At 37.1% G+C, this 17,486-nt stretch overlaps 1 protein-coding gene across 1 annotated transcript; it reads right to left on the bottom strand.

The window, feature by feature from the left end:
• Positions 1-912: 912 nt before the first annotated feature.
• LOC130467628 (uncharacterized) lies at positions 913-15,640 on the bottom strand. Its single transcript, XM_056836193.1, has 4 exons — positions 15,619-15,640; positions 14,157-14,795; positions 11,738-11,810; positions 913-1,285 (listed from the first exon to the last, which is right to left on the bottom strand). The coding sequence occupies exons 1-3, from the start codon at positions 15,638-15,640 to the stop codon at positions 11,758-11,760; spliced, it is 714 nt and encodes a 237-aa protein (XP_056692171.1). The 3' UTR covers positions 913-1,285; positions 11,738-11,757.
• Positions 15,641-17,486: the final 1,846 nt, after the last annotated feature.

The raw sequence follows: 17,486 nt of genomic DNA, 5'->3' as shown, positions 1-17,486 counted from the left end.
GGGTCACACAAATAGTACGTGAACAAATCAAGTATTTAGGTGAATATTATATTCAGTAAATACTCTAATTATGGATATTCAGGAATGACGGATGTTGGATTCAGTAGGAGCTAAACAAACTGTTAAAAGGGAAATAAAGAATATTTGCCGGAAATGAAGATATTACCGAAAACGGAAATATGGTTCATAACGAAAATATAAATATTATCAGAAACGGAAATATGGTTCGTATCGAAAATATTATCGGAAATAGAAATATTGCCGGAATTGAAAATATTATAGGAAATGGAAATATTATCGGAATCGGAAATATTTGCCGAAATCGAAAACATTGTTGGAATCGGAAATATTATCGAAAACGTAAATATTGTTCGAATCGAAAATATTTTCCGGAACCGGAAGCACGAAACGAGCGTCAAGCCATCGTACGAACGATAGCCCATCGCTCGATGGGTCGTGGCAGCAGCCCCAAGTAGTTGGGCCAGAGCACCAGCAAGCTAGGGCCAGTGTTGCTGGCTAGCGCACATGGAAGCAACAAGTTGGCCAGCGCTGCTGGGCCGCTGCTTGTGCCAGCACTCATGGGCAGCTTGCGTGCCAAGTTGCCTTGCTACACAAGCAGCTTGTCTACCAGTTGTCGGTTGCCTTAAATGGTTTATTTGGGTTTTGAAATTTTTGTGAAAAATGCCTAAAACTTAAAATAAAGATTTATTGCACCATCTCCTTTTTGGCCAGATTTTTTGGAGTGGGAAATGAATGGTAAAGTTACTTAAATGCCCATATGATTAGTTGTTAAAGCAAAATTAGAAAGTGTGTGCAAGTGGATGAGTCTGATTATACTGTTCCAGAAAAGTGGGTATGCTTTTACTGACACATTAGAAAGTGTGTACAAGTGGATGATTTCCCACCAAAAATGTCGCTGAAAGTTTCCCACCAAAATACAAAGCATACAATTCTGTTCTGAAATTCAAAAGCCCCCAAAATTAAGATCTGAAAATTTTCAAAATTCCCACCAAAAATACTCTCTGAAAATTGTCCTTTTGGTGGCTGATTTACAAACCCTACCACCTTCACTATAAAAGAATTGAGTTACCAGAATAAAGTTTTCTGGTATTCTCTCAAAAATTACAGCAATAAGTGAAGTTTTCTAATTACTACCACACTAGGAGCTTGAGAATTTTGCACAATCATATCACACACGGGCACACGTCACTTGTAGGCTTCAGTTTTGTTGTTTTCACAGCACACACTAACACAGTATGGGATGGATTTTGAAGAGCTTGAAGAGCTTTACTGAAGGAAATAATGCCCTTGGTCCAAGTATGCATTCTATGTTAAGTCTAATAAATGCGGTTCAGTATTAATTAACAAGTTAATAATTCAGTGAGATCAAGTGAGCTGAATGCCTAGCTAGAGGCCGCTTCAGTTCAAGTGGAATTAATGATATTAATCCACAGCTTACTCTTGACTGAACCCGTAGGGTCACACAAATAGTACGTAAACGGATCAAGTATTTAATGGCATTAAATACTCCATCTATGAATATTCGGAACCGACGGATCTTGGTTTCAGTGGGAGCTAAGATCGTCACAGGCAAGAAATGAATACTCCGAAAACGATGATATTGCCGGAAACGGAAATATGGATCGTATCGGAAATATAAATATTATCCAAGTCGTAGATGTTGCTGGAAACGGAAACATGGTACGTATCGGAAAATATTATCGGAAATGGAAATATTGCCAGAATCGGAAATATTGCCGGAAACGTAAATATTGTCAGAATCGGAAATATTACCGGAATCGGAAAATAATTCCGGAAACGGAAATATTAAATATTTGTTCGAAACGGAAATTAATTCCGGAATCGGAAATATTAAATATTGTTCGTATCGGAAATGAATTCCGGAATCGGAAAATTTAATCGGAAGCGCATCGTACGAATAAGCATCGGACGAGGCCTGCCGGACGAGGCCCAGCACGAAGCCAGGCCATCGCCCAGCAAGCCAAGCGCGCCGCACAAACAACCACGCCAGGCCCAGCGCAAGGCCAGGCCCAGCAGGCTGCGCAGCGCGCACAGCGCGCGCGGGCGCTGCGTGGGCTGCTGCTCGCGCGCACGCATGGGGCCCATCGTGGCTGCCGTGCGTGTGTGTGCAAGTGTTTGTGTTCGTGCACGTTTCCTAAAACATGCAGAGTTCGGTTAATGATTAAATTCCTAATTCTATTTGATAAATTAATTAAATTAGAGTTCTTGTAGGATTCTAGGTTTAATTAATTTGTATCTGAATAGGATTTCGATTCCCTTTCCATACCCCTAAAAATATGAGGCTAGGGCTCACAATTTATAACAAGTTTCAAAGTATTCAAAAGTGAGTTTTTTGAGAGAAAATTAAAACACACTTCTTGCCTATAAAGTGCCGAAAATAATAGTACCTTAAGGGCGATTCTAGTTGGTCAATCTTAAGGCGGATCCGGACGTGCTGTGGACTATCTACGGAGGGACGACACTTGGAGTCCTAAAAGACTTGTTCTTGTTCGGTTCGGGCGCAGCTAGGGAGGGCACGCAACAAAGAGTATGCATCTAAATTATGCTATATGATTATGTGTAAATAATATGTTGTCCTGGGTTAATGGTTGTTTTCGCATGATCTATGTAATGTCATATGTATCATAACCTAACAGTGGTATCAGAGCCCCTTATTATTTTCATAATCTAAATTGCATGAACATGGTTAAATATTACAAATTTGCAAGAATTAAAAGGGGTGATTAATTTTCGTAATTGTTAATTAATTGCAAATTGCGTTTATTTAATTATACGTACGCAGTTTTTCGGAAGTTTCTTCGTTACTCATCCGAATTGAGTGATTTTTGTGTCAATTCCGCATGTAAAAGGCATTCTAGTTTTTCGAATTCTCAAATTCGAAGCTTAACTATGACTTTTCGAAGGTTTTAGTTTTTCGAATGCAATATTTCGTAAATTTAAGATGTTAAATTAAATATTTGCGATTCTTGTTGATAAATCTTGAATTTTTGATTGACCTACTGCATATGTTTAACAAGTTTGAATGCCTAGTCTTGTTAATTATGCAATCTAATTTGTAATTATGATTAATTTGTTGAAAATTAGAATAATTTAGAATTAATTTGATTTTCATAATTAATTGTAATTTAATTAGAAACCTATGATTAAAAACCACCATAAAAATTGTAAATTTATGATAAATTTTAAATTTTTATGACCTAGACTTGAATCCATAACAATCGGAAATCAATTGGATAATAAATTTTCGATTTTTCGCCCTAAAATTATGAAATTAATATTATTTATTAATTTGTCATTAATTTTAAATATAAATTTTAAATTTTTATGCGATTCGTTCATAAAACTTGCACGCACGAAGCAATGGACGCTTCGTGTTACCCTTAAGGGGTGTTGTATAATGCGGGCATGCGACGACGAGCAAGGGAGCTCGTCGCCCGTGCGGCACGAATGCAATGAGCAAGGGCGTAGTGCACGAGCACAAGGCAGCAGCCCTGCCTTGTGTCGTGTGCCACGAGCAATGGACGAATGGGCATGGGCGAAGGGCGAGCCAAGGCAGTCGCGTGTGGGCAGCAAGCGAGCTGCGCCACAACGCGCGCTGCCTCGCACAAGAGCGCGCAGCCTCGCGCGCAGCGAGCGCAAGCTCGCGTGCCACGAGCGCTGCGCCCAGCATTGCTCGCGCGCACAGCGAGCGATGTCGCCCGCCCAGCGAGCGATGTCGCCCGCCCAGCGAGCGATGTCGCGCGCCCAGCGAGCGATGGCTCGCGCGCCCAGCGAGCGATGTCGCGCGCCCAGCGAGCGATGTCGCGCGCGCACTGCGAGCGATAGCTCGCGTGCGATGAGCGCTGGCGCGCGCAGCGAGCACCAATGCGTGCGGAGGCTTGCGATGGGGATGCAGCAGCTATGCGACGAGCGCATGGGCTGCGCGCACATGGCCAGCAATGGCTGTGTGCGTGCGGCCCATGGGCGTGCAACGCGTAGGGTGTTTGCGTTACGATTAAAGATCGTTTTGAATGTTTAATTTGAAATTTTTCAGTCTACGTAATTTTAATTAATTTTAAAATTAATAATTTAAATTATTTTCTTGGATTTTAATTTTGAATATTGTAATTATAATAAATTTTATTTATTCTAATTATTTTACTAAAATTAAAATCATGAATTAATTTAAATACGACTGAAATTAAATTAAACTTTTTGGATTCAATTATAAATTTATATGAGCTTTAAATTTTAATTAAATTTGTATGTTTCCGGTTGGACTAGAAATACATTTTTATGTTTAAAATTAGTAAAGCATATAAATTTATTGGTTTAAGTGGGAGCGCTTTTTAGTCATAAACTCTTGATTAGATCTACAAATCCTTAAGGTTAAAACAACTTGATTAGAATTAATAAGGACTGAATAATTGGTAGATTATTGGTGCCCTTGATTAATTGCTGCAAATGTTTACGTGATGCATAATGTGTTTTACTAACCAGCTATGTGGGCCATTCATGATAATGAATGGGTGAATGGTATATATTGTATATGTACTGTTTTGCAGGTTATGAAGTGACTAGTATGGCCCAAATAGGATAGAAAATATGGTCTGCGTACCATTAATTTGAATGTAATTGGTCTAAAGTACCAAAGTTATTTTTCAATTCAAATATGGTCTGCGAACCATCAAATAGTTGTAATTAGTTATAGCTTATCCTATTTGAAGAAAATGGTGCCTCCCACGGAGATTTTCAAGACGGACTTTGAAGTCAAAGCTTCAAGATGAAGTCGGGCCATACTAGATCACATTTAATCTTATGCATGTTTTAAGTTATTTATTGCTTTTAAATATGTCTTAAAATGCATGAGATCAAAAGCTTGATTATGTTGCATGATTAAGGATTTTAGTTCACTTAAAATCTAACCAACATAGTAAGAGCCTTAAGTTCCAAACTTAAAAATTGAGTTAAAAGGTGCCATGCCAAAATATACACTTGCTTGGATATCCTTTACATCAATCTAGTAATAATTTTCGCTCAGCGAGGTGTTACTTATTGGTCCTAAAGGGGCAAGGTACACAAATAATTGTGAGTACATGTTAGTTTTGGTGAAACTCAACGATATAAGTAAGGAGTCCTTTTATGTCGTGGCGAAATCGATAGGTTTACCTAATAAGTTCTTAGACGTACCTATCAACCAAGAATAGTTTCTAGACTATTAGCAAAAGGTTTTTGCTTACCTAAGATGTTTTAGGATTAAGTCGACAAACTGTGCTTAGTTCTTCAATGATTTTAGGATCTTGGAATCATTTTATTCACACCTGCCGGAACACATAATTCGAATAAAATGCTAATGACTTGTTTAAATTGCATGATTGCTTTCATTTTCAAGTTATTATTCATGATAAATGTTTAGACTTTGCATGCTTCAATGTATGTTTTAATTATTGTTTATAATTAAATATCTTGCACTGCAATAAATCCTTTTAGAAAGGTAACAGTAAATTTCCTCGATTGGTAGTGAATCCAAGAACGATTCACGGAAAAGAGAGAAAGTGAGCAATTTAAAATGTACGTTTCTTATATCGACTTTTATGGTTGTTTTCGAATATCAAAATCGAATGGCAAACCAATTGGTGCTTGTGAATTCAAAATACAATGTAGTTTTGAGATCATAAAGCATTGAGTTTAAACGCTCAGCCTTACCAATGGTTAACAACCTAATATCTTTGTCCATTTAATTCTCGAATGAGTCTAGTCACTAGACATTCGAATAGATCGATACTTAGAGAACTTTAGAAGCTTCTGGTAAGATCATCTAGTTGAAACAAAATATTCAACATAAATTAAAATGGTAAAGAACCTTGTTGGTGACATTGGACATGTCTAACAAAGTATAAAAGTCAACACTAAAGAATTCAATTCTTAAGACTATAAGAAAGGGTACAAGAAATAGGAAAACGAGGAACAAATGAAAGGAATTTACGATTCCGTTTCTACCTATAAGTTTATGTTTAAAGAGAAGTGACCTAGCAATCAAACTTCCTTGGTATCATATACCGCTTGAGGTTCTTACTTCGGTAATAACTCAAACAATGGAAGCTAGGATACACTAATGACCTACAAGTGGGAAATGAAGCATGGCATTGTTACATTAATTGTAGGGTCATCTAGTTTGTTTTAAGTCCTTTCAAAGGTTGGAACTTAATGGATATTTTGTTCCATAATCAGCATACCTAAATTTCTGTTTCAAACACAGAAAGACTCACATTCAGAAAAACAAAAACAATGTTTGTTTGTTTATTTGAATGAAATGGTCATTTACAGGTTGAGTCAATATGCTTGATTAAAACAAACAACTCTTTAAAGAACTTTACTAGGTTCAAATCAACCCCTTGATTTGAGTTCCACTAATCTTTGGCATTGTTGCTTAGACCATATCAACAAGTTAACATTCAAAAGCTCTATTTTTATGGACTTTTGAAAGTTCATTGATTTCTAGATCAATTTAAGACAACTAGTCTTACTTGTTGAAAGTAACAAAAGATATGAACTATTGTTAGAACGCCTAGACAATAGAGTTCAAAGCTAAAGAAAGATTTTATGACTTTATTATTTCACATGGATTTGAGTGAATATAGGTTTATTTACTCAAATGTGATATAAGTTGAATCTGTTTGGCTAGTTCAAAGATTCAGAAGTATAAAATCCACTTGGCAAGAAATCTTAAAGATCTAGGTTAGATCATGTTGATGATTACTTGAGACCAAATATGATCATCAATGATTGTGTGTTGTAATTTCACAATCTAGGTCCATAAGATATGGCATATCTTAGTTGGAATAATCGAAGTCAATTAGTACTTGATTCGATCAATGATGAATCATAAAGAATTTTCCTATAATTTCTAAAACAAAATGCTCAACTACCACCTAACTAAACCAAATTCGTCAAAGCTATTGAAAAGTAATTTCAGAATATCTTTTCGATAATATATATCTAGAGAGTTGCTAAACTCAGTGGGAGCTTAGTGTTTGTTATTCAACAAACTAAGGCCCAAGTATAGATATATGTTTCATTGTGATTTATTCAAATGAGACACAAGGGTATTGTTTCTACCACGAATTTTTGAGAACATAATGTTTGTTTGCTCGAAATAATGTCCTTTTGGAGATTCGTTTCCAAAATGACAAGTGGGAGAAAATAGACCTCGAAAGTCTTCGAGGCGAACAACAAACATAAACGGACATTCCGGAGGCTTTTCGAAGTGCTTCAGAAAACCCGAACGTATTCTTTAAGGACTTTAGAAGTGGCTTTTAAAGAATAGACATCTCTTAGAAGACTTTACAAGTGCTTCAATGAGAACAGAATATTCAAAGGACTTTCAAGTGGCTATTGATATTCTATTTGTTTGATGTTCTATACCCAAAGTAGGCATAGAGTTCAAGTCACTGGAACTATGATATTCTTCTATTGGATAGTGAAGAAACATGGAGTTCAGGTCACTAAAGCTATGCGATTCTTCTATTAGATAGTGAAGAAACCTACAACTTACAGTCAAACTATTATCATGTAGATTAATGAGTTTGTGACCTGTAAGAAAGCTATGACGAAACCCAGATTCCCTAAAATGGTTAGAGGCCATATATAGACTCAAATGTTTTAAATGGTTAGAGGCCATAAAACATACTCAATGTTTTGATGACAAAATTGAAATTTTGTTGATTTGCAAGAATAGTTTCACACCTATTGGTTGCAAGTCTGTTTTAAGGATAAAAACCATCAAACATGAAATTGTGTTCACAACACAAAGCTAGATTAGTTGCTAAAAGGTTACAAGCAAATTCATGGCATGGATTGTGTTGAAACCTCATGCATAATCGTAATGCTCAAGTCTATAAATCAAGCAATGATTGCATATTGGTACATATGGCAATTGGATGACAAAACATATTCCTCAATCAAAAGTTGGAAGAAAACTATGTACATGGCATGTCATAGGATTTGTGGATCCAAATAATGCTTGAAATGAATGCCAGCTTAGGAAATCTAAGTACAGATTTAAGCAAGCAATTGGGAATTGGAATTGTATTTTAGTAAAGCTAATAAGTATTTTAGTTTCATAAAATATACATGATTCTTATAGATATATAAGAAGTTTAGTGGGAGTACGTAAAACTTAATTGGTCCTATGTGTATCACACACATATCTCTCTATTGTGAAATAACATTCAAATGCTAATTACTTAGATTTGAAATTATTCATCAATGATGGACCATGGCGAAACTTAGTACATACTGGGTATTAAGATCTATTTACAAAGATCTTATGATATTGTTTTGGATTAAGTAATGGCATTTACTAAATCAAACACGAAAGACTCCATTGGAGATATTCGACCCATATGAAGGAATGTAATAGCTAAAGCTATGCTTTTGGAGGTGCCGGTAATAAATCTAAGTAAAGGATGTTTGAACTATGTATAAGCATTTACTAAGTTAAACATCAAAGAATCTAAATGAGATTCTTAACCTATATTATATGTCAAAGAATTTAGCTGAATTTAGTATCTACTGAAACTAGATAAGCTAAAGTTACATGAATAGAATTCAATTGGGAAATATTCTGCAAAAGAATTTATCATGTATGATATAATATGAGGATCGCCAAAAACGTATCGTATGACTTTAGGCATGACGAACATATACCAATCTCTATTGATCTAAGTGAAGATCAACTAGATTGAGATCAAGAATACTTATGGTACTTGAAAAGGTACATAGGAATAGTTCTTGATTCAAGGAAATAAAGATATGCTAAATATTGATGCTACACGCATAAACACTGGCAAAGGATCAAGCAAGACCCTTTGGAGTTAACCATTGATAAGGACGAGCTATAGAGCATCGTGTTTTGAAAATGGCAACATGGGTTGGAGACCATGAGTTGTTGCGTGGGAAATTAAAATAATAAATTCTATGTTCTAAGATATAGTTGGAGAATCTTCCACATATCTATGAGCTGCCTGGATAGGTAAATCCAAATAAAGCATCACTAGCAACCTATACAGTTGAAGTAAAAGTAATTATTGCCTAAGAAGCAATAAAACAGGGTTGTTTAAAGTTCTTCACTGAACTTGGGTAGATCACCTATCTGCTGGCTTGATGGTTCTTCATTGAAAAATGCGTAGAACCACTCTTGAAGCAAGAAAAACGTCTGCTAACTTGATGGTTCTTCATTGCAAAATGAGTAAAACCACCATCGAAGTAAGAAAGACTAGATCACATAATAAACAAACTCGAAAAGATCTTATCATCATATCTCGAAGAACATTCGATGAAAAGGATATTAAGATTGGCAAAGCATGATAACTAAACCTATGCAACAAGTGAGAAGCAACACTCACGTTGTAGCACTGGAAATCAAGCATAGCTTTGAATTCCATGAATTGTTTTAGAAGATGGGTTTGAGGCCCATGGTTATAAAACATTGGGGTTGAACATTTATCATATATGAAATGTATTTTCATATTCCATTTAATCTTGGTTTAGTATTAAATGATGAGTCCCTTCAAATTTGACGATATATTCAAGATAGACTGTCAGGACCAGTCCTGTGACTAAGAAATGTCTATCAAGTGAACTTGAATGTCAAAGGTTGAAAATGGTCCCTAGTCGGAGTTTTCTATAAAATTGGACGCATAGAAAACGTTAGACGATTAGAATGCAAGATGACTAGTAGTTCTGTTTCTTGAACTATGTGGACATGGCAATGTCATAATCATTTGCATAGATACTTACTTTGGGAAGACTAGTATCGGACAAGACCTATGAAACTTTACTGTAAGAGATGAAAATCTGTCATAAGTAAATTTCATTAAATTATTAGACACTAAATCCTCAATACCTGAGTGATTTGAGATTACTTGTTTGAGAACTGGTTGCTTTGACGTTGACCAACCGTCGCACCGTAAAAGGAGGCTATAAAGGCAACGCTCAGGTAATCACCTATCAAACGAAGTCTAATCTCAAGATCGCAAGATTGGGATTGTCCTCCCATAAATCGGGATGAGATGCTTAAAAGTTGTACAAGGCCACTCGGAGAGCTAGAAACTGTGAAATGCATGGCCGTGCTCGGATGAATCATAGGCTATGATTATCTGTTTATTTGATCAGTTGAACTCTGAAACCGAGGAACACCTCTGGACGTAATAAGGATGACAACTCTTACCTTATGTTCAAGAGCAAGCATCGAGCGACAAAGGAATTAGGAAATGCACACTTGTCCCTAAGGACAAGTGGGAGACTGAAGGAAATAATGCCCTTGGTCCAAGTATGCATTCTATGTTAAGTCTAATAAATGCGGTTCAGTATTAATTAACAAGTTAATAATTCAGTGAGATCAAGTGAGCTGAATGCCTAGCTAGAGGCCGCTTCAGTTCAAGTGGAATTAATGATATTAATCCACAGCTTACTCTTGACTGAACCCGTAGGGTCACACAAATAGTACGTAAACGGATCAAGTATTTAATGGCATTAAATACTCCATCTATGAATATTCGGAACCGACGGATATTGGTTTCAGTGGGAGCTAAGATCGTCACAGGCAAGAAATGAATACTCCGGAAACGATGATATTGCCGGAAACGGAAATATGGATCGTATCGGAAATATAAATATTATCCAAGTCGTAGATGTTGCCGGAAACGGAAACATGGTACGTATCGGAAAATATTATCGGAAATGGAAATATTGCCAGAATCGGAAATATTGCCGGAAACGGAAATATTGTCAGAATCGGAAATATTACCGGAATCGGAAAATAATTCCGGAAACGGAAATATTAAATATTTGTTCGAAACGGAAATTAATTCCGGAATCGGAAATATTAAATATTGTTCGTATCGGAAATGAATTCCGGAATCGGAAAATTTAATCGGAAGCGCATCGTACGAATAAGCATCGGACGAGGCCTGCCGGACGAGGCCCAGCACGAAGCCAGGCCATCGCCCAGCAAGCCAAGCGCGCCGCACAAACAACCACGCCAGGCCCAGCGCAAGGCCAGGCCCAGCAGGCTGCGCAGCGCGCACAGCGCGCACAGCACGCGCAGCGCGCAGCGCGCGCGGGCGCTGCGTGGGCTGCTGCTCGCGCGCACGCATGGGGCCCATCGTGGCTGCCGTGCGTGTGTGTGCAAGTGTTTGTGTTCGTGCACGTTTCCTAAAACATGCAGAGTTCGGTTAATGATTAAATTCCTAATTCTATTTGATAAATTAATTAAATTAGAGTTCTTGTAGGATTCTAGGTTTAATTAATTTGTATCTGAATAGGATTTCGATTCCCTTTCCATACCCCTATAAATATGAGGCTAGGGCTCACAATTTATAACAAGTTTCAAAGTATTCAAAAGTGAGTTTTTTGAGAGAAAATTAAAACACACTTCTTGCCTATAAAGTGCCGAAAATAATAGTACCTTAAGGGCGATTCTAGTTGGTCAATCTTAAGGCGGATCCGGACGTGCTGTGGACTATCTACGGAGGGACGACACTTGGAGTCCTAAAGACTTGTTCTTGTTCGGTTCGGGCGCAGCTAGGGAGGGCACGCAACAAAGAGTATGCATCTAAATTATGCTATATGATTATGTGTAAATAATATGTTGTCCTGGGTTAATGGTTGTTTCCGCATGATCTATGTAATGTCATATGTATCATAACCTAACATTTACAACCTGGAACAAAGTCAAGACTTTGAGGAAGGCTTTGAGGATATTGAGGTAACATTTTCTTCTGAATCTGAAAGTGATGATGAAACTGAATTAGAAAATGATGTAGAAATTAACACAAATCCAGTTACAGTAGTTATAGAATTCGATGAAGTAGTGAATGTCATGTTAACAAAAAATGGGAAAAAAACCTTTGAACTAACAGACCTAGATCGACAGGAAATAGTTCAAACCCTTATCTTAGGACAACAAGGGAAAAGGCTCCAAGTAGGAGGGAAAACAGTCTCAAAATATGCAATAAAAAATTTAGCAACTAAATTCAAAGTAGATAGATCCACTATTGGTAGGATTTGGGCTAATGCACGAAGTCAAATTGGGAAAAAAAAGAGTAATTGATGTAACAAGTAAAAAAAGGCAGCGAGGGAGGAAGAAGTTAGACTTTGACCCAACTGTTATTGGTGCAATACCAATTGAAAAAGGACTACAATTAGAGGGTTAGCTGATGCATTACACTTGGGTCATTCCACAGTTTATAGGTTACTTAAGGCTGGAATACTTAGAGCACACACCAACAGCATCAAATCATCACTTAAGCATCACCACAAAGTGAGAAGGGTGCAATACATCATGGATAGTATCATTCCGGGAATGGTTAATGAACTTCCTAAGTTTAGTGCAATATATAACATGGTGCATATCGATGAAAAGTGGTTTTACATGAGTGATAAGACTCAAAGATTCTACCTTTTTCCTTGGGAGGATGACCCATACAGAGCAACACAAAGTAAAACATTCATGGCTAATGTAATGTTCAGCTCTAGTGTAGCAAGACCACATATTACAAGTGATGGTGAAGTAATTTGGGATGGGAAACTTGGCATTTTTGCATTTACAGAACAAGTAGCAGCAAAAAAAAATTCAAAGAACAGATGTGCAGGCACAATCGAGACAAAAGCTCTACACTCAGTCACCAAACCTATCATCGGATCAATGTTAATTGATGAAATGCTTCCAGCAATCAGGTCAAAGTGGCCATTAGGAGCATGCAAGGAAATATGGATACAGCAAGATAACGCTAGACCACACATCCATGCAGAGGATACACAGTTTAAAGAAGCTGCTACTAAGGATGGTTTCAACATCAGGTTAATTAATCAGCCAGCTCAAAGCCCTGACATGAATGTGCTTGACTTAGGTTTTTTCAGAACCATCCAGTTAATTCAATACAAAGAATTTCCAAAATCAGTGGATGAGTTGATAAAAGAAGTTAAAGATGCATACAATATTTTTGACCCAAAATCGTTGAACTACACATGGCTGCATTTGCAGTATTGTATGCTTGAAATACTTCAAGTTAACGGGGGAAACAATTACAAGAACCCTCACAAGGGAAAGAGGAGGCTAGAAAGTATGGGACTACTTCCTGTACAAATTGAAGTTCCAACAGTAACAAGGATTCAAGCTCAGCAGTTCCTAAGTGAGGGACATGTAGAAGTCAATATTACCCAAGAGCACAACATTGAAGACAATATGTCTCAGATTGAGTATGAGGTTTGAGAAAAGAAGAAGTTTGAATTAATTTTGAGAGCAGAAAGAGGATACGATTACATTTTGAGAGCAAAAGAGAAAATCGCAACTGCATTTTTTTGGGGGCGACAAATTCTAGATTAGTTCAGTTTAGCAAAAAAATATTTTTTGGGGGGCTGTAAATGTAATTTAGTTGCTACACAACTGAAATATTTTGTAAGTAAAAGTATGATGCAGTTAGGTAGTGTTAATGCGTTGAAGTTTTTGAAAATATGCACCATATGTTGTAAACATGAATGTTAAATGTATGAATGAATGCTTACTATAAAATGTCAAGTGTACATGGCATTTTGAGCTGGATGATAAAACCATTATGTTAAGAAAAAAATGAACAGCTTACTTAATAATATCCTCACCCTCAGTTAAAACATCATAGGGAGTTAGGGCACATATGAGCATAACAATACCATAACATTGATTCCTCGAATATGGCCCAGGTCACACAAATGGCCACTTAACCGATATTGTGTCATAAAGAAATTGATCATCATTTGACATACATTAAGGCAACAACATATACATCCATCACCAACAGCATCAACAAACAAACACCCAAAGAAGTGAAGATGCATCTAATAACAAACAGGGTTGCTGGCAACCAAAGAACAACACACACCAACAACAAACACAGTTGCTCACAACCAAGCAAACACACACCAATAACAAACACAGTTGCTGGCAACAAAACAAACAAACTGCAACAACAGATACAGTGGCAACCACATACATATAAAAATCCACAGTATAATTAAAAATAGGAAGTGAAGAAGAGAACTTATCTGGGATTCTCCAATTATACAGATAACCAAGGAGAGTTAATAAATCATACCCGAAGCAACACTGCTTTCAGAATTATCAGGAGTAAGAGTTCTTTCTGAGTCACCTTCATAATCATCAGGAGTAACAATTCTATCGGAGTCACTTTCATAATCATCATGAGGGGCAGGGGCAGCAGGTGTTGAGACATCAGGAGGGGCAACAGATGTTGAGCCGATCTCATTCATGACATAATTACCAGGAAGGGAAGTTGTGTACCAGTGATAGCGTGTCCTATCCTCGGTATTCCACACATGCTCTGGTGTTTCAGGATCCCCAAGTGTGTGTGTTCGATTGCTTGGAGTTGAAGGAGGGGTGTTGTGTTCACCAGAGGCGTACCAGGAATACTGAGCCCCAATCCCGGTATTCCACACATGTTCTGGTGTTTCAGGAACCTCACCTTCATCGCTAGAACTTTCAAGATGGTACGCTTTTAACTTTTTTCTCGTTCTATCCCACTCTTCTTTGTCAAATTCTGATTCAAAATCTTCAACAGGGGGTGCGACATAAAGGGGTACGACGTATTCTTCATCATCTGTTGAAGATTCATCACTTGTCACAAACACCGGCCTCTTCCCTCGCCTCCATCTCTTAACAAAATCTTCATCAGTTTCAGAAGACAACCCATCATAGTAATGATACCCCATCAAACCTGGAAGAAATAAAGGTTAGAATTATTAAATGGCATTGAATAACTTAACTATTGAGCTACATGGAATAAGTTGAATATGAATTACAGAGGATCAAATAAACAAAATAATCCCAGCCACCATATTTCTAATGCATCCTTATTCACATGATCAAGCAACTAAGTGAACAAGATCAAGCAATTAATTGAACAAGATCAAGCAATTAATTGAACAAGATCAAGCAATTAATCAAACAAGTAAAACAAGATCAAGCAACTAATTGAACAAATAAAGAGATGAGGAACCGAGCATCTTAATTGAACAAATCTTACAAACTCTAGATTATTGTGGTAGTTTGTCAAACTTGAAGTTAACTTTGGATAATTCTTGTCGAGTTAGGAGTCCTCTGTAATTTATTTGGGTGTAAAAATCTCTATCAGTGCCTTTTCTTTTCATCACCCTCCTTTCCAAAACTAATTAACATGTAAAAGCTACTTATATTAATGTAATATTCAAGAGAAATCAGATTAATCAATGACTTGCAAAGGTATTTGTATTAGAGTCACAAAATCAGTTAGTTAATCGGCATTGACATGGAGTAAAAGCTAAATATGTTTATAAACTAGGAATCCAACTAAACATTCACTAAATAATTTATTCTAATTACACTTAACACTCCCTTCCAAACTTCATAGTGGCCACGACAAATAGGGCCTGCTTTAAATATTGCCCTGCACCCTCCAAATCACAATTTTAACAGATTTGAGCTTGCTTAAGAACATTCTTCATAAACTTGATATTCAAATTAATTGATAAACATTAAAACTGAATTCAAGTGCAGCAAACCTCTGCGGTTAATATACGACATTATAAACTCTGAACAACTGTAATCCATTCAAACCAACCCAGATTCATACCCCAATCTTAAAGAAGTGAAATCAATGAAAAATGAAGATTAAACATAGGAAATAGAGGGTTACCTGAGGAGAGACAAAGCAAGGGGTCGCCGATCTGAATTGGATCTCTGATCTGAACTGAATCTCCTTCAAACCGTATCTGAATCTCCGATCACCTTCAAACAGGATCTGAATCTCCGATCACCTTCAAACCGGATCTGAACCCTAGATATTCGCCCCTTTTTTTTGTGAAGAACCCTAGATTTTACCGGCTGTGTTTGGTAATCTCAAGAAATAAAGATGAGAGATAAATTACGAAACAAATTTGGGGTTAAAATAAAAAATAATCTGGGCACCATTTTTGTTGAAGGATGAACGATGATGGGAGGGGTGGAGCAAAGGAGAGAGGAGAGAGGAGAGAGAGAGGAGAGAGATGAGATGAGAGAGGAGGTGGAAGGATCCAGAATATGAGATGAATGAGGTTTGTACGTGATTTTGTTTAAGTTGGATGATTTAAAATTTTTAATGATAGATTTTAATTAGGATTTAGGAGTAAGTGGATTATTTAGGTGGGTATTTAGGTAGATGGTTGTGTATTTAGTAAGGGCAAAGTAGTCAATTTACAAGGAAAAAGTTTCCAAAAAAGGAAATGGTGCAATATTTGTGAAATTTCCTAAAGAGGTATATGGTGCGATAAATCCGGAACGGAGGAAGTATTAAGGTTATGAACACATAGGGTTTCCCTATTTACTATATAGACGTGATCTATGATCATAATATACATACGAATTTTCATACTTTGCATATCCCATTAAAAGTGAGATCCCGAATTAATAATACCTTAGAATAAATTCTTGTTGGTTGAACCTAAGGAGGATCCGAACATGTTGTGGACTTTCTACTGATGGAAGACGTTTGGCGTTCTAACTTTTTCTTGTTCGGTTCGGGAGCAGCAAGGGAAGGCATGGATCACAAAGTGTGTTCACTAAATTATGCTAAATGATTATGTGCATTTAATTTGGATTCTAGAATTTATGGTTTATTCCGCATGACATTAGATTGTTCATAACCTAACATGGATCACAACTTCTCTGCCCCCCGGACACCTCAACAAAATGGTGTGCTAGAAAGGAAAAACAGAACTCTAGAAGACATGGCCAGGACAATGCTAATTGCAAGTTCCATCCCAAGGAACTTCTAGGCAGAAGTTGTAAACACTGCTTGCTACATCATCAACCGAGTCACAATAAGAACCATTCTGAACAAAACCCCTTACGAACTCCTCAAAGGTAGGAAACCCACCATCTCCTACCTTAAAGTGTTCAGAAGCAAGTGTTTTGTTCATAAAAATGGGAAAAGGGACTTAAGAAAATTCGATGAAATAAGTGACGAAGCGGTGTTCATGGGATATGCCATAAATAGCAAGGCATACAGAGTCTACGACAAGAGATCAATGTATGTAAATAAAGCCAATATTGAAGGAAATAATGCCCTTGGTCCAAGTATGCATTCAATGTTAAGTCTAATAAATGCGGTTCAGTATTAATTAACAAGTTAATAATTCAGTGAGATCAAGTGAGCTGAATGCCTAGCTAGAGGCCGCTTCAGTTCAAGTGGAATTAATGATATTAATCCACAGCTTACTCTTGACTGAACCCGTAGGGTCACACAAATAGTACGTAAACGGATCAAGTATTCAATGGCATTAAATACTCCATCTATGGATATTCGGAATCGACGGATCTTGGTTTCAGTGGGAGATGAGATCGTCACAGGCAAGAAATGAATACTCCGGAAACGATGATATTACCGGAAACG

The sequence above is a fragment of the Spinacia oleracea genome, chromosome 2, assembly GCF_020520425.1.
Source record: "Spinacia oleracea cultivar Varoflay chromosome 2, BTI_SOV_V1, whole genome shotgun sequence".
Lineage (NCBI taxonomy): Eukaryota > Viridiplantae > Streptophyta > Magnoliopsida > Caryophyllales > Amaranthaceae > Spinacia > Spinacia oleracea.
Note: the sequence above shows the minus strand (reverse complement) of the source record. Positions and strands in the feature narration are given on the sequence as shown.